The sequence below is a fragment of the Chlorocebus sabaeus genome, chromosome 21 (assembly GCF_047675955.1).
Source record: "Chlorocebus sabaeus isolate Y175 chromosome 21, mChlSab1.0.hap1, whole genome shotgun sequence".
Taxonomy (NCBI): Eukaryota; Metazoa; Chordata; class Mammalia; order Primates; family Cercopithecidae; genus Chlorocebus; species Chlorocebus sabaeus.
Window position 1 is genome coordinate 73,543,228 of NC_132924.1, and position 22,949 is coordinate 73,566,176.

Consider the following 22,949-nt stretch of genomic DNA (forward strand, 5'->3'; position numbering starts at 1 on the left):
ATGAAATATCTAGAACACAGCTCTAGGTAATCTCTCTCTTTAATATCTAGAATTCCAAGATATGTTATCTTTATTAATGGGATCTATTTAAGATTGCTCTTTTCTAGATCAGTATTATTACTATCTATGTCCACTGTATACAGACAATGTATATTTTTCCTTCGAAAACATGAAAAGGGAATTGTGGTTTATTGAAAGTATTAGTATGAACTCATTAATTTAATATGTTTAAATGTACTTAATATATTACATATACATGCATTCAAATATTTCTTCTTACATTTCTTAGTTCTGTCTACTGAAAGAGACTAGAAACAATGTCCAAAAGCAATATCAAGTCAAATACACAGATCTTGGTATCTAAATATAATTTGTCACTAGAAAGAACCAAGGCTCCTTGAAGGAAAGGCAGATTCCAGAGCTGGGGAAGAGAAATAACAAAATAATATGGAACATCTTGTACATTTGAAAACAAGGAAGTACTTAAAGAATCAGAGGGATGGCTGGGTGTGGTGGTTCACGCCTGTAATCCCAGCACTTTGGGAAGCCGAGGCAGTGGATCATTTGAGGTCAGGAGATCGAGACCAGCCTGATCAACCTGGTGAAACCCTGTCTCTACTAAAAATAATGAATGTCTCAAACATAATTCTACTTCTATAACTTAAAAAGAAATAATGAATTCAACGAATTAGTAACTGGCTTTCAATGCCAATATATTTAAAAGTAGGCTGAAAATATATCATAAGGTATACTATATGAAAAGTTGAATTTAAAATTCTATGTCAATAATTACTCATTCTTTACACAATAGTTCCATGAGCTTAGTTCACATTAAATATAAACTATCATATTTAATATTTTATTGTTTTACATTAAATGATGGTAATATTCTAATGGCTATTGGCTTTTAACTAGAACAAATATATCATGGAAACTTCTGAAGATAAATTCTATCTTATGTTAAATCATAATAACAAAAAGATATTATATTCACTTATATAAAAATGATTTGTTGAGTAACTGCTACTAATACTACATACTACATAGTAATAGCACTCTGTAGTACTTTTAATATGTTGGACCATATGTGCCCAGAGATGAATTAATAATGTCTCTCTCCTAAAGAACCTCACCAGTGATAAAAGCAGACATGTAAATCAGTAATTGCAAAGCAATGTGTCAAATGCACAAGACAATGGCAGCTTAAAAACTGAACAATTCAATGGGTCGTAGGCAGGAGACAGTGAGAAGCGGCCTCCTAAAGGAGAAGAGGCTTGAAGGGGACTTTCAAAGATGAGTTCATTATCAGGAAAGAAAGAATGCATGAGAAGAATATTAAACAATGAAAACAGCATACGCAAAGTCACAAATGCATGGATTAGCACAATAATGGTGGGAATGGGTTAGGAAAGTTTTAAATTTTAAGTGGGAACCAAATTGTGGAAGCCCTTATGAACCAACCTAAGTAGTAGTATAATTGAATGCATAAAAGAATGAAAGTGAAAATTACCTACTCTCTGGCAAGCCAACTTCCCACTTCAGGACCTAGAGTAGGTAATGTTCACTTTCATTCTTGTATGCATGAAAAGAATGTTCATTTCTCCTGGGCCTGAAAAGTCTTTCCCCCAGATTTTTGTATGACTGGATACTATTCATTATTCAAGTCCTGGCCTAAAACACTTCCTAAGAGAAGCCCTTCCTTACCATCCAGCTAAAGTAGCACCACACTATCATATCCACCTGTTAACTTTCCATTTCCTTTGTTTGTAAAGCTTTCAATACAGAAACATACAATAAATACCAATTTTACAGCTTTATGTAACATACACAAACATCTCCTTGATCCTTGCAAATTAGACAGAACATCGTGGAAATTGCTAAGCAACGTTTGGTGTGGTGCAGACTCTAGGGATTTGCTGGCTGGCAACATTCCCTTCATCCTGTAATGAACATATTTTGTTCAGTAGTAGCCATATGAGTATGACTAAAGCAAAGAGACCCATTCAGAGATATTTGCATTTTCTTATCTCAGAATGAAAACTTCAGTGCAAAATTATCAGATAGCATGATAAAACATAGTGAAACATTTTGGGGAGACTGGAAAAGATATTTCTAGCCCTCTAACTCGTACCTCATATGCAAATCTTTCTGCTTTTCAAGAGAGACCTACATTTGTCTCCAGAGAAGAGGATTGGGAAATAAATCTTATTATTAGTCCTAGGAAAATGTAAACTTCTTTTATTTAGCTTTTCCTGATGAAATGTAAACTTTAGGGAATTTTCATATATAAACCATTATCCTTTAAAATATGTGGGGGCTTACAAATGCAATATATCTGTTGTTCCTTTGGTCTGTAAAATATTTCAATAAATTATTGAACTCTTGAAGCCATGAAATCAAACAAACTCAATGTATGGTGTCTTTTACTTCTTCAATTTTCATTTTAAAATTCTCGAACACCTATTGTTAACAAATGAAGGACACATTTCCTTATTATCCTTATCAAAATATTATTGACAATAGAAAAAAAATTGTGGCCTATAGTAGGAAGCATAGTCATTAGCAGTATGTCCTGGAAATTTTAAAACTTTATTAAAATGCCTAATCTCTACACTATAAAATATATGCAAACAATAAACTAGATTCGTATATGCAAACAATTTAAGGTTGAAACTAGATAGGATTTATAGAACATACTTAGCTATTAACTGATCAATATCTTAATGAAAATTAACTGGACATAAAAATATTCACAATTGTCCTTAAAGAACATGAACTAGGCTTAGCACAGTGGCTCACGCCTGTAATCTCAGCACTTTGGGAAGTCGAGGCAGGTGGATTATCTGAGGTCAGGAGTTCAAGACCAGCCTGACCAACCCCATCTCTACTAAAAACAACAAAAATAGAAAAAAAAAAATTAGCTGGGCACGGTGGTGGGCACCTGTAATCCTAGCTATTCAGGTGGCTGAGGCAGAAGAATTGCTTGAACCCAGGAGGTAGAGGTTGCAGCGAGCCGAGATTGTGCCGCTGCACTCCAGCCTGGGTGTGACAGAGTGAGACTCCGTACCCCCCCCACCAAAAAAAAAAGACTATGAGCTACATTGTATATTTATGTAAAATTTTGAATTGCATATGTATTTATTCACAGCATACTTTTATTTACCAACGTACATTGTACATTATACAAATCTTGATTACATTTACATTATACATTTATAATATTAAAATTTTGCGAGTAGTCTTCAAATATCTGACAGCTTTTGAGTCAGTGAATTATTTAAGAAAAAATTCAGAAGAGTTTTGAAAAAGGAGCAGGTGTGATTCTACAAATTCAATATGAGGCACCAGTGGGAGAAGTCAATTGGATAAGCACATGAAATATTAGGGGTGCTTGTGAGGGGGAAGTAACAGGTCTATTGTGTGCCGTGCTGGACAGGCTGCATATGGAGAATGTGTTAAAAGAGCATTTGCAAACGTAAGCATTACTCGAAGATATTAAACAGAATGATGGAAGCCTGGCCTTTGATCATTCATTGCTGACACATGCATTGCAGTGATGGCATTAATGCCTAATTATTAAGCTAACATGAATTGACAATGAACAAGTCACGCTTTATAAATAAAAATGTATGTTGTTTGATTTGACTCATTCTTTGTGAACCTATGCGAGCTTCATATTCTTTCTCTCGATGTCCTATTTTATTGATCTATAGTTTGTGAGGTTCACCTTTTTCCTCTTTAGAAAATGGTGATAGCTTCGCTTTTCAGCTGACTCCCCTAATGTCCACTTTTCTTCAGAGATTACAGACAATGGTTTTCCAAACCTCCTGATTCTTTTATTGCCTTAGGATCTAATTGAGAGCAGTTGAAAGATTAAAATCCTCTAAAGCAATTAAATTATTTCTAATTATTCCATGACCTGTTTTAAGCTACAATTTTCTCTCAAAGAAACTTACCCTCCATTTTTCTTTTAAAATTACTCCCCATGATAGAGAAAGTAGGAGACAATTGTCTCAAAACTTTACCAACTTCCCAGACAGCAGTCTGCTTGTTCCTCTTGATCTATTAAAATACCATTAAAAATTTGGGGTTTACTTTGTTGGTGTCAGTTGATTTTGTGCTTACTATAATAGATTCATTTGACCCTTTCATATTCACTGATATCTACATGTGCAGTATTTTTTCCTGCTACTGTAGTTTCTCTTATTCATTCAACCTCAGTGAGGAATACAAACATGAGTCATGCTCTCAAAGCCGCCTAGAAGTGAGGCTGAGATATGTCAACAGTGTTGTAATACAAGCCAGGAAGAAACGTGATAAAAGGTTCAGGTAGCATGTACTAAGAGTTCAGTAGATAATGTTACTGTAGCTCACGCTTGTAATCCCAGCACTTTGGGAGGCCGAGGCGGGCGGATCACAAGGTCAGGAGATCGAGACCATGGTGAAACCCCGTCTCTACTAAAAAATAGAAAAAAAACTAGCCGGGCGCAGCGGCAGGCGCCTGTAGTCCCAGCTACTCAGGAGGCTGAGGCAGGAGAATGGCGTGAACCCGGGAGGCGGAGCTTGCAGTGAGCAGAGATTGCGCCACTGCATTCCAGCCTGGGCGACAGAGCGAGACTCTGTCTTAAAAAAAAAAAAAAAAAAAAAGTTCTATAAGGGCTTTATTTAAGCTGGACTTCCAAAGAATCCCCTATCCAAGAAAATGGTTGGGCCTTAATAGGTCTATAAATTACATGAAATTATATGTAATATTTGGAAAATGTGTATGTGTGTGCAATATATGTAATACTATTTTTATACACACACATAATACTGTGTATATATGTGTGTGATACAATGTATATATTGTGGTAGAGAGAAAAGGGCAGAATAAGACCACTAGTATTCATCAAATTCTGAAAGACATCCACACAGAGTAGCGTTTGGAGAGTTTTGCAAAATTATTAAAACAGTATGATTAGAATTACATTCTCATTGCTTCCTAGTGTTCATCAGCATTTTTGCTTCTCAACAATCTAAGCAAGCATGATGAATTTGTCGTTGAATTTCTTGAAACGTGCTTTTCCAGAAACTAGAAAACACATCTGATTGTTCCTTACTATTTTGCAGTATAATATGTTCATTTCCTTCCCCAAACCTTTTCTTCACCTACAAGTTCACTGATAAAAATTAAACCCATAATATTATTCCTTTGTTTCCTTTCACTTCCTTGAAATTGAAACTGTTGTCATTTTAAATCAATAATAAAATTATTTTAAAAATAAGAGGCAGAATTAGAATATGGGCACTAGATATCATACTAAAATAACAGAATACTTAACATTTATTTTTTAAAATTCCATGGGGATTGATGGGAAACTGAATTCATATACTGAGAAGAGCTACAGAGAATAAAAAGAATAAATTAATATGCGCATTTAGAAAGCAGAGGGAATAGTAACATAAAAAAGTAGTTTAAAACATAAAAGTAAGAGATAAGTAATGTTTCATAGAGTTTTCCGTAAGGATAAGTGCATGAAAAATGGCAAGATCGTTTTAAAAGATTTAGAATTCACAAACTAGAAAGCAACAGAAATTGAACTACTCACTAACATTTAAAAGCAGGGGGTGCGGGGGATAGATCCAGCTACTTGATGGCATGAAATCAAAGTACTTGAATTTTTGAAGTCTATTTAAAAATCTAGTAAGGAATGCCTACAATTACAAAAGGTATGAGATTGTCTTTTTGAGTTTAGTAGAATATAAACTGATGATAAAAGACTGACAGGCACCAAATAAGTAGAGTGCAAAACAACAACAAAAAAGAAAGATAAATTCACATATTTATATTCAAGCGGTATCACTGCATAAGATTGCATAAGAAAGAATAAATTTCCAAATCCCAAACAATACGATCCTGTTGTATTATAAGCATATATTGAATACAATAACAAAAGTATCAAGGGTTCTTATTAAAGTACCCATTATCATGTACGTAAAATATTGCAAAACTTTAAAGTCACAGAACATTATTTTTGTTATCTTTTTTGAGATTATCAAATTTCTTCACACTTTGTGAACTGCATAGTTAAGATGGAGCAAAGATTTGAACTATTTGCAACTGCGGTTCCTTCTCCACTCTTTATATATTGTTCGGGCCATGAATCTATGCAAAGAGGTGTTTTACAAGAATGTAAGTCACATCATTCAGGACTTTCTAACAACCAAAATGATCTAATATGCTTAGATTTAAATGGTCAGATTTTGCCTCTTCCTTCCTTTCCTCTCAATGTTCCCAGATCATTTGCAGAGAGATAGGTAACTAATTGACAGTGTTGTTTGAGAGTAAATTCCTCAGTTATATAGAAGTTGGACCAATTATTCCCTCATAAAACTAAAACAAGTTCTAAAATAGTTGTATGAAATGCAGAAGCACAATCAATGAACATTATTCTTGACTGAAATGAAACAGCCCTGGTGCTTTCATGCAAACTTAACTGCTATAAACCTAAAAGATGCAATCACCAAAAGATGTGAAGTCTTGAGATAAAGATTAGCACTATGTCATTTGATAAGATATCAGATAAAATACACATTTCTGTACATGTGATTTGAAGAGTCCAAGCCCCTAAAACTTCTCACTAACCCCAAGATGCCTAAATTTCTCAACATTACATTTTCACATTGTAATACAGTTTTCTTTCCTGGTCTTTCCTCTTTTCTCTGCCTAGTAAAGGATGTTATAACATTGCAGTTCAATGTTTTTCCTCTTCTTATATTTTCCACTCTGCTGGTTATGGCCAATGAGTCAAGGTTGAAAGTGTCCCCATATATCTCTGCAGCTCGAACTCTCCAGAACTTGGGCTTGTATTTCCAGTTACTGGATTTAAGCTGGACACACCCACAGTGTCCCTGGACTGGGCCAGGAATGCTGAAAACCACTGTGCAAACATGAAAAATCATTCTGTAATTTAGGCAGAGTTTGGAGAGAGAGTCACATTTTATCATAGTACAAATACAAACCTGCAAAACAGTAGAATCCCGGACTGGGCCAGGAAAGCTGGAAACCACTGAATAAACAGGAAAAATTATTCTGCAATTTAGGCAAAGTTTGGAAAGAGAGAGTCACATTTTATAATAGTACAAATACAAACCTACAAAAGAGTAGGATTTAAAATCCACATGAATTTGCAGATGAAAACTAGAGACAAAATAAAGTTGTTTTTGTGGGGTTAGGTGAGTATGTCATTGTTAGAGACAGTGACAGAGAAGTCTAAGAAACTCCATACTGTGCTAAATAAATCCACCTTTTAAGTGTGGATTCATATCTTTTTTGTGGGCTTTTGTTTTATTTTACATTCAAGGGGTATAATTGCAGATTGGGTTAACATTTTTATGTGAATATTGAAACAGTTGTGAAAATAAGTTTATTAATAGGAATGATCACAGATGAACTATGAAATAGATCGAGTTTGTGTCTCACCATGTCATCACTATCTCTCAAGTCTGCATAGACCCAGTGTTTATGCAGAGCTGTCCCCAGCTTTTGAAGACACTGGTTTCTTAACCTCAGTTTCATGGATAAGTATATTTTATCTTTTCTTCATTGATATGTGCTCTCCTGCATTCTGTTATTGTAAGACATTACTTATGAGTGTAAAGAGATAATCGTTTAATACTATCAGTAAGAATTCATATGTATACACTTTTATAGAAACAAAATATGTATATATATATATATTCTTTTTTTTTTTTTTTTTTGAGACAAAGTCTCCCTTTGTCACCAGGCTGGATTGCAGTGGTGTGATCTCGGCTCACCACAACCTCTGCTTCCCAGGTTCAAGCGATTCTCCTGCCGTAACCAAGAATTCATGTTAAAGCAGTGGTCATTTAATGAAATTTTGGACACCCTCACTTTAGACACATCTGCTATGAGGCAAAATTCTACTGAGCTTTTACACTGTGTCAGACAATGTGCCAGACACTAAGAATGCAAATAAAACATAGAACCTGGAAAGTTGTGTTTCTGCAAAGGATACATGGAGACATAAATAAAAACTGTTGGTAACAGAAATGAGAATCATAAAAAGCTTCCAAGAAAGAAAGTGGGCCCAGAGGTATTTCTTTGAGGGTGAGCAGGTGCAGACCAGGCAGGGAAAGGGTTGTATTTCGGGCAAACACAAACCATGAAATGGCCTAGTGAGCCAAGGAGAGTAAGGCGTTCAACTCTGGAAGAAGTAAAGGGTTGAAAGGAGAAGTGAAGACACAGGCCTGAGCCTTAGGTAGGACACCTGGGTCAGCTATCCCAGTCCGCAGACATGGTGGGAGATTGGCTCAAGCCACTGTACCTTACTGTCCTTATCTGAACATAATTACATTTCAATGTTGAAATTCCTGTTTTTAATTATATTCCAAGGGACCTAGAATAGATGGCATAAAGGGGCCTCCTTTCATTTGTGTTAATCTTGGAGAACCCACATTAGCTTTGTTGCCCTGGATTCCAGTCTCAGAGTACATGCAGAAATACGGCTGAACAGTTAAAAAGTGTGGGAAGGAGGATCCAAGGAGGATAAGGAGTTTGGACTTTGCTGTGTATTTATTGGGCGGCACTGGGCGGTTTTAAACACAGAAAAAAGGAGAGGTTTCAGAAAGGTCTCTCTTGCATCACAATAGAGATTTTTGAGATAAAAGGGAGAAAGAAAAACAAACACAATAATCATGGAGTACTGATATTGACAGACTGGACTCAGAAACAGTGTGGATAAGAAACTGTATGCCCTACAGTACTGTAGTCAGCAGAATAATGGTCCCTCTAAAAAAGATACCACAACTCTACCTCCTATTGGTAGTGTGATTTGGGGCAATTTAAAAGCCCTGATCCTCAGTTTCCTCATCTGTAAAAGAAAAAAAAAATAAAAAGAAAGAAAGAATAGTAATGTCTTAAGTCAGGATCCCCAGGATCAAACTCTGAGATGAAGATTGTTTCTGCAAGTGATTTATTATAGAAATGCTATCAGGAAAAACTCATCACGTACCACAGTAAGCAAAATAGGGAAGGAGGAGGTTTCAGGCAAAATCCTAACATCAGTATAATTCTACAGGGGAGTCTCAGGGTGTAACTTACACCTCAGGTTTTCTTGCTACTAGAGGCAAGAAGGCTGGTCTTTTATACTCTATAGAAAGTCCTTGGCAAAGGGCATCCTGGGAAAGAAGTAAACTTGCAGGTGGTTTTGTCTGGCTCTCTGAGTCAGTAGACAAAGTGAGTCTAGTAGCGTTTGGGCATTCCTCCAAAGAGAGTCTCAGGGAAGGCTGCAAGAAGCAAAAGAATGCAGAAGCTAGAGGAAGGACACTCAGTTCAACCAAAGGGATCCTAGGAGATTTGGGTGGAGACCATGTCTGCCACAAGCATCTATCCCACAGAACTCTTCTAAGAACTGAATGCATTCATATCTTTCTTTCTTTGGCTTTTAGGATTCCTAAACTATTTTTCTTCTGGAATAGCATGCAATATTTAGCGTTCTGCTCTACACTTGGAGTGCTCAGTGATGAAATAATTTTTTCTTGACATAGCATAAAATCCAAAAAGGGGAAATAAAGTGAATGTGAGGAATACCAAAATAGAGAGAAAAAATCTAGTCTGATCCCAATTTCTGACTCCAAGGATAGTGCTTTCCTCAGGGTTCAACTTTTATCAGTCAAGATCCAGTCAAAGGATGACTTAGGAGAGGAAAATTAGGAGAGGAAAATTAGGAGAGGAAAAAAGCCCACTAAAGAATACAGCAATAGTGATTATTGGGAAGAGTCACCATCTGTTAGGCTGCAGGAGAGTACCCAAAGAGAGAATAACTAAGAAGAACTTTCCCCTACCCACCCGCCACCCTACTAAGCCTGAGAGTAGGACCTCATTGGAAATAATATGGCTGTGGTCCACTTAATGATCCAGAAATTTAAGGTGTCACACACTGGGCTGCTGAGGAAACCATCAGCTGTGTTTTCAGTAAAACTTGCTAGGAAGCCATTCCAATGACATGCCAGCAGCACTCCATAGAAAGACACACACTAGGGAACTGGCCAAATTTACTGAAGATTATGTAACATGGCCTTCTTGCACACCACTGGTCAGAAAGTCACTCACTGGCCACCACACCGTAGGAGCAAGCAGGAAAGCACTGGAACCAAGAAAAGGAGCCCCTTTCTTTCTGCAGTGTTTCCTTAGCACCTTCTATTGACAAACCTAAACACTGTGCCAACTGACCATAAAGACGTTTACAGATTTCAACTCTAATGTCACAATTTAGGGCAAAGAAGGGTGGCTGTGAAGTTGAAGAGCGCTAAATTAACTGGCACACACCCCAGTGACACTTCTGGGATTTGGGGGATGGGAGAAGCATGCTGTTATGCCCAAATCCTGCTCCATTTGTTTACTTTTTTCTTAATTGCCCCCTGAAAGAAAGCACAGGCCCAATCTTTTGGGACACTATGTACTGAGAGCTGGTATGACACATGGTAAGTGCACAGAGAGTTCAATTCAGTAACTGAGACAAAGTCTAGAGCTGAATCACTTGGGTCTGAATGTTACCTTCACCATTAACTAGATTTGTAGCCTTGCAAAAGTTCATCCTTCTATACCTCAGTTTCCTTACCTGTAAAAGGAGATAACAGTACCTACTTTATCAAAATGTCAGGAGAAATGAAGTATTATGTGTAAAGCCTATAGAACAACATCTAGCATGTAGTTACAACCTAATAAATATTAGTATCTTCCATGAATGGTAGCTTGTCATATGGTTTTACAATATAAATATTCGGTTCTCATGATGAGTTTCTATTTAGAACTATGCCTCATAATGCTAACACTCAACTTCTCTGGGTGAGATTAGGCTTTGCTATCAAGTCTTGCCTACTCCTGGGCATTGCTTGCAGATCTGGCTTCAGATCCTGGCACTGCCCCTGGCTCACTGAATAAGCTTCACTAGTGCAGCCAACTTATGGAGGATCTGTTTTCTCAAGTGAAAAAAGACACAAGGTTAAACAAATCATCTTTAAGATCTCTTCCACTTCTGACTACATTTGATCCCCCTCATCCCCAAGTAGTAAGTTATACCTAAGAGGGAAAGAGGAAGGGAATTATCATTTGGAACGCCTACTCACCTGTGCCAGGAGAGCACTGCTGTGCCTGCTTTCCCTGATTTCATTCTCACCAGTCTTAACAGATTAGTATTTTTAAAGTCCATTTAACAACTAAGAAAGCTGAGGCTCAGGAAGGTCAGTTTACTCAAGATCACATTCTCAGTAAGCAGTAGAGTTTGGATTGAAACCTGGTGTTTCTGTTTGGGTCGACTCAACATTTTTAACTGTACTGTTTGCCTCCTACATCACCTTCATCTCAGACATTAAGAATCCTACCTGTTCAGTGCTTTTCATCCTCTGCTTTAAAGAGATAAGTGGGTGTGCAACTTTTTTTTTTGTCTGAAACATATCATTTAAAAGTTAAGCAAATGAAATTCATTTACCAGTTACAGGAATTTTAAAAAAAAATCACTGTTAATGTCTCACAGGAAATCAGCAGCCTCCCTGCATCCTTTTTTGCCCCTATCCTTCCCTCTCCTGGATGCAAACCTGGCGAAAAGAAGGGAACACTGGTTGGGGTCAACGAGCGGAGTTCCAGCTCCGACTGTGCCATTTTCACTCTCGGGAGCCTTCTCCCCTTTCTCTGTGACTAAAGGAGTGTTGGGCCAGATCGTCTTAAGGTTCCCTCCCCAGGTACAAGCCGACTCTGGTGGCTTTCCTGGGCAAGGGAGCGCCTCTGCCTTCTCTCGGCCGCAGGTCCCTAGTTAAATTGTCCATTTCTCTGCTGAGGCTGCTCATTGCATCCGTTCCCTCCACCCCTAGCCCTGTAGACCCTTTCTGTTTCCCCTGCTTGGGAAAAGTGAAGCCCCTTACCCTTGGATAGCCTTTCGCTAGACTACCGCAACCCTCCGCTAAATTCACCTACTGGCGGGACGCGCGGGCGGGAGCCTGCCCCGGGGAACGCGAGGCTGCTTCCCCTCTGCGCAATCAGGGTACGCAGCCTCCAGTTCTCTAACTTTCTCCTTCTCTAAGAGGGAATTTCGAGAACTTTGAGACAAATAAGTGACTGTATAGATGAAGACATGAAACCTCTCTACACAGTGAACTCCCCCAGGCCACAAGTCTCCCAGGGCTCCCAGGCCTTCTCCCGCAATGCCCCGCCGGGTCCCCCGCCCCAGTTCCTTCTCACGGCAGGATCCCACGCCAGGAGGCTCTCAGAGCCCGAGATGTGGCACCAGGCGCGCCACAAGTCCAGGTCCCGCTAGTTCTGCTCCATAGGAGCCCAGGTCGGAGGAAGTCAGCGCGTCCTCCTCGCACAGCAGCCTGGCGCGCGGTTCGGCGGCACAGAGGCTGAAGAAAGGTCCGCACTGGCTCGAGGCCCTTCCTGCCGGCCTCCCCACGCCGGGCCTCGGCTCCCCTCCTTCCCGGCTCCCGCCTCCTCCCGTAGGCTGCCAGGCGGACCCAGCCTGCCTCTCTCTCTGCCTTCACTACCGGGTCAAGCTGCGGAGGGAGGGAGGGAGGGAGGCAGCGGCGAAGCCCTCCCTGGCTCCCCACCCGGCGCGCGCGCCCCTCCTCCCCTGCCTCCTCCCCTATGCCAGTACAGTACAACTAGTACACACACACACACACGCACACGCACCCTGCCACTGCAGCTGCCATGGATATCAGCTAACAACACACACCCAGGCGCGCGCGCGCGTTCCCACTCGCACCACGCAGGAGTGGCCCCCGGCATCCCTACCCTCCTTCCCCACCCCCACCGCACCCGCTCACCAGCTCGGTTACTGCTAGCTCCGGCTGCCGCCGCCGCCGCCGCCGACGCCACCACCACCGCTTCCTCTGCTGCGGGGCCACAGCCTTGAGTGTCATTCAAGGGACAGCACAACCTCACCCAAGCTCTCCTACCTCTGCCCAGCCGTCCCTCTCATCCTCCCCCTTCCTCGTCCACACTCCATCCAAAGAAGAGGGAAAGCACCGAAAGAGGGGGGAGAAGGCAAAGTCTGCTGTTCTTCCCCCTGGGCCCCCTTGCTCCTCCATCCTCATTCTCTCACCACCAACCCCCCTAACCCCAAGGAGCCCCAGGAACTGAGGCGACTCACCCCACTGCCATGTCCAAAAGCTTGAAAAAGAAAAGCCACTGGACTAGCAAAGTCCATGAGAGTGTCATTGGCAGGAACCCGGAGGGCCAGCTGGGCTTTGAACTGAAGGGGGGCGCCGAGAATGGACAGTTCCCCTACCTGGGGGAGGTGAAGCCCGGAAAGGTGGCCTATGAGAGCGGCAGCAAGTTGGTGTCGGAGGAGCTGCTGCTGGAGGTGAACGAGACCCCCGTGGCGGGGCTCACCATCAGGGACGTGCTGGCCGTGATCAAACACTGCAAGGACCCCCTCCGGCTCAAGTGTGTCAAGCAAGGTGAGCGCAGCGGCTTGCTTAGTGTTTTGCCGGGCGGTGGGACCGCTCGGGGCGCAGGGCAATGAAAGGGTGGGCGCGCATGTTGAAAGGGGTGTGTTGCGCGATGATGGGGTAGGGGCCAGAGGGGACCCGCAGTGCAAGTGAGTTTCGCCGAGGATTCCACTTGGGGGCTAAAGGGAGGGGAGGGGCAGGTTGCGGTGTGGCGTGCAACTTTGTTTGCTCAGTTAGACCCTCCCCTTTGGAAGGTGCTCGGCCTGGTCTGACCTCCTCAGAGATCCTGGGGCAAATTGAATGTGCGTCAGTGGCATCACTCTAAGTGGATGAAGAGCTTTTGGGGAATGAAGGAAGGAAAGAAAGAAACAAGGAAAGGGAGGAAGGGAGAGAAAGAAGGAAGGAGCAACTTTAGGGTGCAGCGGCATCACCAGCGGGTCTGGGAAGAGAGGGTGGTGGGGTGAGCGGAGAACTGCGTCCAGCGTTTCTGGGGCTGGGCTGGAGACGCCTGGGTTCCCAGCTGTCCCTTAGGGATCCGTGAGCCACTGCTGGCGAGGAAGGGAAGGGACAAATTGCTTTGGGAGCTTTAACGGGTCTTCTGTAACTTTTCCCCTTCTTCGCTCCGCTGTCCCCCTCCCCCGCCCACGGTCTTGTCATGTGGGCATCGCGCGTCACGTGCGCACTGACTAACCCCTGCGCTCACCCCTAGCCAGCCCGGCGGAGGAGGCTCTGGAAGAAGGCGCGGTGCTAGGAGCGCAGTCTAGTGCTGGGCGGGGGTCGGAGGAGATGAATGGGTGTAGGCAGGACTTTACTCAGAGGTTGCCCTCATAGAGTGGAAGTTCTCTGTGGTTGGGCTCTCCTCTGGCTCCGATTTGGGGGGCGTGTTTCGGGGGAGGAGCTGGATGAAACCCTTGCTGGTTCCAGCCCAGGCTCCCTGAGCTCCAACCTGACTTTAAAGAACCTCGATTGGAGGCTGTGATGTAGATTTGGAGAGATTGGAATCATCCAGAACTCTCTGTCTTTGCTTGAAAGAAAATTATGGTGCAGAAGGAGAGAAGAGTGAGATAAAAGTTTGAATAGAGGACAACTTTAAGTAGAATAAAGTAGTAGCTTTTTTTTTTTTTTTTTTTTCCACTGCACAATTCATGTGCGGTATGTATGGATATTTGTGGCACAGGCATATCAGCCTAAGGGTTTGTTGTTATTGTTGTCGTCGATGTTACACTGTTTGTCCTGACTCAAAGGTGGAATTGAGCATGTCATTACCTGCATTTTGCCACTTAATCATGATCAACTACCAAGAAACGCTCTTACGGAGATGTACTGCACTGTAAAATTATTCTCTAAAAAACTTGCTTTAAAGTAAACAAGAGAAAAAGAAGTCTTGGACAAAATTTCTCAAATGTAAATTGCCATACAAGAAAATGTTTTTCTTGGGGATTCTTGAGTATTAAGAGTATTAATAAATTGAGATAGCTATTATAAGTCAACGTAGCTCCATACTATACAACACTGAAGGGATATGAGTTTGGTAGAAAAGAAAATAGAGTATCTTGATATTTTTGAAGATAAGATACCTAAGGTTCAAATACAAAGCTTCATGTTAACATGTTCCATGTGAAAATAATACCTTATAGGAATAGATATAAATGTTAAGATCTTTGGGTACAAAAAGTCCACTATGCAACTAATGAGCATCGTTTTGTTGGCCAAATGCTTGGTATTTGTCGTGGAACATGGCTGCAAAAGTTAAGTGTTATTAAATTGGACTTAATAGAGTCCTTCAAAGGGATGCCCTATTATAGTTTGCAATGATCACCACATCTTAAATGTTGTGTTCAATTCTGAGCACGCCTGGTTGAGGAGGATGTTGGCAAACTCACATTAGCAAAGAGTAAGTTCAAAAGAGAAAGAAAGAGTATTGTGTATTATAGATGTATTCTATGAAACGCAGTGGAAAGACTTAACTTGGAGAAGTGAGAATAAAAGCTGTCATAAAAAAGCGAAAAGCTATCAGGTAAGAAAAGGAATTCTTACTATCCTGTGATAGCCCACAGGACAAAATGGTGATAAATCTATGAGAAATTTTAAAGGATGAAGCCGCTTTACTTTGATTAAATCATGAGCTTTCTAACGAGTTTTCCAAAAATTCGTGAGCACCCTGTGATGAAGTTCCCATCATTGTGGGTATCCATGAAGAAGCTGAAATGATCATATGCCACGGATTCCTATATAAGATGAGGACCTGGATTCAATATTATTTGAATCCTGCCATAATTCGATCTAATGTGGTCTGTGATCACTCTTGTATTGAATTTTATGTGGAAGATTGTTGCTTTTAAAACTCAGAATATATGCTTATAAAGTGATATATTGAGGAGAAACTCTCTTTTCATTCTATATTAACCCTGTTTCATGCTTCACTGGTTCATTGATGATAAATTTGTATAATGATATTCACAGAAACCCATAGGAACCCGATTCATCTCCTGAATCACTATTGACAAAAAACAAAACAAAAAAAGTTCCTTTTACCTTGTGTGGACTAAGCAATTCTCTTGTGCTTTCTTTTAAATATGATTCATATTGCTATTCTAATCTTTTCCTTGTCAAATCATAGATTAATTTTATTTATGATTTAAAAAATGAAAATTTCAGAAGCTTTACTATAGTGCCTGTGTGTCTTAGGTTTCAATACAGATGTCTTTTACTGGAAAATCATTTAGAAACTCTTGGCCCAGTAGTTATATTTTGAGAGAGGCAAAAAACTAGCATAGCTGAAAAACTTAACCATGTTTGTTTAGCAGTTGCATTTTTAAAACTTTAATGAGATTGATTTTTGAATATTCATTCCGACATTGGGTATTATACAGAAACTACATGCATATCATAGTTTAAGGAAGATTTTATAAAGAAAAGATAATATTTGAATAATAAGAATATTGTTACTAAGTGCACCAGGTAAAATTGCATTATTTACTCAATTTTTATTCACTTGTTTGCCTAATTTTACATTACAGTTATCATAATTTTAATCTGTCATAATTTTAAAAGGAGGTGAGTTGTTGGGATTTTAAGACATATTACATAGTATATATATATCATAGTGTTTCTACACTGTTTAAATACCTGCAAAACAATTTTTAAAACTGTTTAATTAAATTCAAGGAATTCTCTTTTTAATTTAAGCTTTCTGCTTTTAATCCACACAGTAATAAACCACATATTAAAATATGGCTTATTGTCACACCCAATTACTTTTTATGAATGATGGCATTTTATTTATAATAATAAACTTTCTGCACCAAAGGATGTAATGCTAAATTAGCAGTAATTCTATGATCTCATTAATGCATCAGACCCAGTTGAAGAAAGTTTTTTGAGTGATGTTGAGATCTATATGGAAGTGCTAAAGGTCTTCTTTCCTTTTTCTTTTCCCTTTTTTAAGGTTTGCCACTAAAGTTCACAGCAGCCAGTTACACAGGCCTTTGTGTCCTACATTCCTTGCACTATGGTTGCTAATGCCTGTAATACCGCATAAAGACCTACATAACCTGGACTTATTTTCCCATTTAGGATCTCACAATGGGAAATAAAAGGCAAAAAAAAAAAAAAAAAAAGATTCTAATTCTTCCCATGTGGAAGATGGGCCAAATAAATCCTTTGAAATTCAGTTTTAGAGAAGATCTACATTGCTCTCCCTCCTACTGCTCCTTTCAAAGATACCTTCAAAGGAAAGTAGATCCACATTTATTAAGAGTCATACTTTCTTCTTGACTGACTTCAGGCTAGAATAATAGAGTCAAATCTCTATACTTCTTTGTATTTGAAAAGGTAAAAACAAATTATGTCAAATTTTCTGTAAATAAAGATTGACTTTTTTCCATAAAAATGTGAGATATATGAATAGTAGTGTTTAATAAATAACATTGTTTAAACATTTTGATGAGTTTATTATTTTACAAATAAAGTACCATTAATGTTTTTAACAAGGTTAATGAGACAGTTCTCTTGGGGCATAATTTATAAGTGATATCAATGTAGTTTTTTGGTAGGTGTAGATAACTTAAATGGTATGACCTCAAATGTTAAATATGATTATTTGCTTTTTATCTGTACTATCTCTGTTCTTGACATTTGAACTGTTTAATCTGTTGGCACGTTTATTATGCTCACTTTCCTTTTCATTGCTTGTAACTCACAAATTCACTTTCATAATGAGAAAAGCATATTCACACTTGACATCTCTGATTGATTATGGTTTAAATAATGATTTTCAAATACATAGCAGACCCTGGCAGAATCATTTTCCTCAGAAGGTGGGGTAGAGCAATGGTTAAAGGTACACTCTCCTAAGTACACCACCTAGTTTTGATTCCTGGGTATGTCAGTTAGTGCTAGCTATACGAACAAGATAACTAACCTGGGGTAGTAATGGTACCTTAAGAATATTAGCTAAGTTATGTATTTAAATCGTGTAGTGTCTGGCAGGTGATAAGCATTATGTAGATTTTAGTAAATGCTATTGCAAACATATTGGTCATTTTGAGCTAGTGACATTATGAGGTGTTTTTAATTTTCAAGATATTTTACTCAATTCACATTAACTGAAAAATATGAAATGATTGACTAATATAGAGTAATTTGCAAGTTGTATTTTAAGGTTTTTATGCATAATGAAATAAATATTTTATTTGAAAAGAATTTATTTAAAGGATAATATCAATAAATACAATGGAACATATTTTCACCTTTTAAAAATAACTCCCACTGATCCTGCCTTTCCATGTAAACATCTGCTATTTTATATTTATTTTATACTTTAGACGTAGTTTATTTTTACATAGTAATTTATTTTCTTCATACCACATGTGTTTACTCCCAAAGAATTGGTGAATATATTGAATTATTTACTCTAAACTTGACAACATAGAAATCCTATTAGAATTTATTAATTTAAGTTTAAGAGTTTATACTTCTTATATTAATACATCATTGTAGTTGAGAGTAAGTATCATGCTGTTGAACTTTTACTTCTCAGCTGGAAATTAAGTACCTCATAAAGAATAACAATAATAAAACAGTTAATTCGTAAGTGTTCACAGTCAACAATGTATAATGAAGAAATGCATCAAATTCAGCAAAAAGAATACTTTGCATTTGTTAGTATTGCAATGTAAATAAGTAAAAATGCAATTTGTACTGCATTTTATAGTATCTTATACTATACTATTTTGTAGTACCTTATGCTACTGTTAAAATACCATTAAATACTATTTAAAGCCTATTAAAGTACTATAGTACTATTAAAATACTATTTTATAGTATTTCTATACTTGGTATGAAAGTAATGCAATATAAATAAGTCAAATAAGTCTCTGTATTAATACTGTTACAAGCCAACAATACTTCCACTGCTAGCTCCCCCATGATTTTAGCATTTTAGTTGAATTAATCCTATTTTATGATTCAATGGAAAAATCTACCTTGAAGCTCCAGGGTTCAATATTAATTTCTAAAAATATCTCCTAGCTATAATCTGGCTATATATTATGACAACAAACATATAACTTTCTTAGTATTGTGACTTTATTATTACTTACTCCATTCTATTCTCAGCTCTCTTCTGTCTCTAGTATTTGTTATATTTCCTTTAATAAAAGTAAATCATCTTATGTAGAAAACTTAGTAATAAGATCATAATTGCTGAATTTACATTGTTAATTAAAGACTTGCATAGGGACATACTTCTGCTAAAAAATATAGTACAATGTCCATATCATCATAGATAATTAATACAAATTGCTTTTATTATTACATCTTACTGACATCTTCGTCAACTCTGTAAAATAACTTCATATTGAGAATTTTTTTAAAAGTTAAAATTTGTGTTAAGTTTAATATATGTTGTTGACTGTTTTGAGTGGTCTGGAAGAAACAATAAAAGTTTCCTTCTTTGATAAGTTATTGAATATTAACCCAATTGCATCCCATTGATATACTTTTTTTTTTTTTGAGATGGAGTCTTGCTCTGTCACCCAGGCTTGAGTGCAGTGGCACCATCTGGGCTCACTGCAAGCTCCGCCTCCCGGTTTCACGCCATTCTCCTGCCTCAGTGTCCCAAGTAGCTGGGACTCCAAGCCCCCACCACCACACCCAGCTAATGTTTTTGTATTTTTAGTAAAGAGAGGGTTTCACCTTGTTAGCCAGGATGTCTTGATCTCCTGAGGTCGTGATCCGCCACCTCAGCCTCCCAAAGTGCTAGGATTACAGGAGTGAGCCACTGCGACCGACCCCCATTGATATACTTTCAAAGATCCATTAGGCTAATGAGTAGATGATTTATATGAATGACTAGATTTGTTTCAATATTTGAAATAATTAGATGGCTTGCTCTACCTGGGAAAATAATTTCTCCATGTAATCGTTACATGAATCTTTATGAGGTTTTGTGCCATTTTTATTTATTGTGGCTTACTTAAAAAAAAAAATCACTGTCAAAACCATGGCAGTTTAAGCCTAAATACATACTTTGGATATATCATTGGATATACCCAAACACAGATATGTTACAGAAGAAAAAAATAAACCTTTATAGTACAAAGTAAAAGAGATTTTGTCTGTGTTGAATTTTCTAATGAAAAAATTTGTGGAAGAAATTTTATCAACCTCATAACTGCCTTATAGTAAAACACATGCATATAACATCAGGAATTTTTCTGTAAATAACATGGATTTTATTAAGTGACTTGGTGAAATGAAGTAGAAAGAAACATAACTATTTTATTAAAAATCAAAATGTATATTTAAAAATCTATTTTTATATTACATTGTGTTTGAAGATGTTTGTTAAAAAGTAAGTTTCCCAATACCAATATAAATTGAATTATTTATAATGCCATGGACCAAGAGTAGCACAAAAACTGTTTATACTTTACATTGTCACTTAATAGATCACAGAGAACGTCTGAGTAAAAATAATACAAAAACAATTACATACATTTTTAACATTTTGCATTTTACAAGTGAGTATTGTTGCTTATATGAATATTTTGTGTTGCTAGGCAGAGGATAATAAGTGCTATAGAAACCCACAGCTTAATCTAGTGACATACCCTAAACTTGTCAAATCTGATTAGCTGGATTTTGTAAACACCAATAAGTTTCAGAAATATGAAATGTCCACTGTTGCTTTTTGTGAAGTTTTTTGTTGTTGTTTTGTTTGTTTGTTGAGGAGTCTCACTTTGCTCTTCTTCAGTCTAGTGTGGGAGTCACCCTAGTGAACAACAGATTTGTTCTGCATCTTTAGGTACATGGAATACACACACACCCACACACACACACACACACACACACACACTTCAAACACTAAGGTTCAGGTTGGAGTATAGTGGCACCATCTCTGCTCACTGAGACCTCTGCCTCCTGGGTTCAAGTGATTCTCCTGCCTCGGCATCCCAGGTAGCTGGGACTACAGGCACCCACCATCACACTGGCTAATTTTTGTATTTTTACTAGAGACAGAGTTTTATCATGTTGGCCAGGCTGGTCTTGAACTCCTGACCTCAAGTGATCTGCCCACCTCTGCCTCCCAAAGTGCTGGGATTACAGGTGTGAGCCACCGTGCCCAGCCTTGTGAAGCATTCTGATCTGCAATACCTAATTTCCTTTTTTTTTTTTTTTTCCACAGTCTATGATGTAAAGGTGTTGAACTCTTTGCTAGATAAAGTTTCTTCAAAACATAGCAAGTATTTAGGCTTGGAGGGTCACTAAAATCTTCCAAAAGTCTTGGCTTATTTCTAAAAACACCCTGACCATAGATGATGGTAATCTTACCATTCTAGCAAGTCATATACTTAGGGAGTAGACATTTTGTTTGTGTGAAGAGTGAAGGCTGAATAAGCAGAATAAAAGTGTTTCCCTCTTCTGGAAGAGCAAAAGTTTTATCAAAGATGCTATTACCTACTAACAGTTAAAATTCTCAAGTCCTCTTTCTTAGTGTTTCTTCTGAAACAGTATCTATAGTTGGATCTCCTTTTTCTCTTTAGTTGGAAGTTCCTATGCTTTGCTCTTCTTCAGTCTAGTGTGGGAGTCACCCTAGTGAACAACAAATTTGTTCCGCATCTTTGGATACATGGAATACAACACACACGCGCGTGCACACACACACACACACACACACACACACACACTTCAAACACTAAGGTTCAGTGCCAGCTTTTAAATAGTCTCAGAAAGGCACTTATGTATGTGAGGATATAGCCTTATTTTAGGGAAAGCAGTTACATTAAACTATTCCATACGTGACAAATCAATCTGAAAAGCTTGTATAGTCACCCATCAATTTTCAATTGTGAGTGATATTTTTAACTCATTAACTCTGATAATGAGAGTCCATGAAGACATAATAAAATAAAGCACCTAAATGATTTCTATGTGTTGTATATATTAGTTGTTGATAAGGGATAAAAAGAAGTCAGATTTAAAAGTTTGGATTTTGGTCATTTTTATTTATATTGCAAAGTGGCTGGTGGACCACATAATGTACAAACTAACGTGCTGATGTTGCAATGTACAGGATAATATCCTAGTATTAATGTTACAATGCACAGGATAATAACCTTATATTAATGTTACAAAAGAAGAGGCAGGGACAAGGTACATACTTATTCATGAACTGGATAACACATTTGCAGAATGGTTTACATTTTTATTTGTTTAAATGCCTCAAGAGTAAAATGAGAGACCTGCATTCAATAATATGAATATATGGTATATTGCAATTATTAAAAATAATTATTAAAAATAAGTTAAATGATGTCTAATTTATAAGTGTTTAACTAAAGCACAAGTACTGGCATTGCTTTGGTGAGAAATCAAAAATGTAAAGAAAAACTAAAACTAAGTTTAAGTGGAAAGGATCCCACAAGATTTTGCTATAAAATGAAGAATATAATATTTTGAATTACATTAATGTTTTAAATTTAAAATCATTTTCCTTATGTCAGATTCATTATGGAGTACATACTATATATGAATGTGCAAAATACTGTCTGTGTATCTGGCTTGAAAAAAGGAATTTGTAAAATACATATATACTATAAATGAAATATAAAACTGTATAAATTTAATATATTTGCTAGCCCAAACAGTATGCTAAACTGAATCAATAAAATGCCTTTGTATATTCTTATCCCAAATCTCCCTTTTAAAATTAACTGGAAAGTCTTCATTGACTGATATAAAATCCATGATGCCTTTTATGATTGGGGAAATTGACACTTTTAACATTGACTAGGGAGATGCTTTGCTTCAGTTGAATATCTTTTCAGATAGAACTTAGAAAACCACAAATTTAGTTACTAAAGAAATTGTTGGTTGTCTACCTGGAATGCATTTCTTCTCCTCCTCCCCTACTTTCTTAGTATCAAAACGCCAGTTTTGTTCAAGTATCCACATGTTGATAACACTGGTAAGTGTTTCATATCAGAATGACCTCA

General features: G+C 38.0%; 1 protein-coding gene across 6 annotated transcripts in view; it reads left to right on the forward strand.

Annotated features, from left to right (window-relative positions):
* Window positions 1–12,811: 12,811 nt before the first annotated feature.
* The window catches only part of MAGI2 (membrane associated guanylate kinase, WW and PDZ domain containing 2), a 1,465,424-nt gene continuing 1,455,286 nt past the window's right edge, over window positions 12,812–22,949 (forward strand). For 5 of the 6 annotated variants that reach the window (XM_073009190.1, XM_073009193.1, XM_073009191.1 and 2 more), the window contains exon 1: window positions 12,828–13,458. In XM_073009190.1, coding sequence (XP_072865291.1) covers window positions 13,158–13,458 — 301 coding nt within the window. In that variant the 5' untranslated portion in view covers window positions 12,828–13,157. Of the gene's footprint in view, window positions 13,459–22,949 lie in introns of all 6 variants that reach the window. The other variant, XM_073009192.1, reaches the window with a different exon arrangement.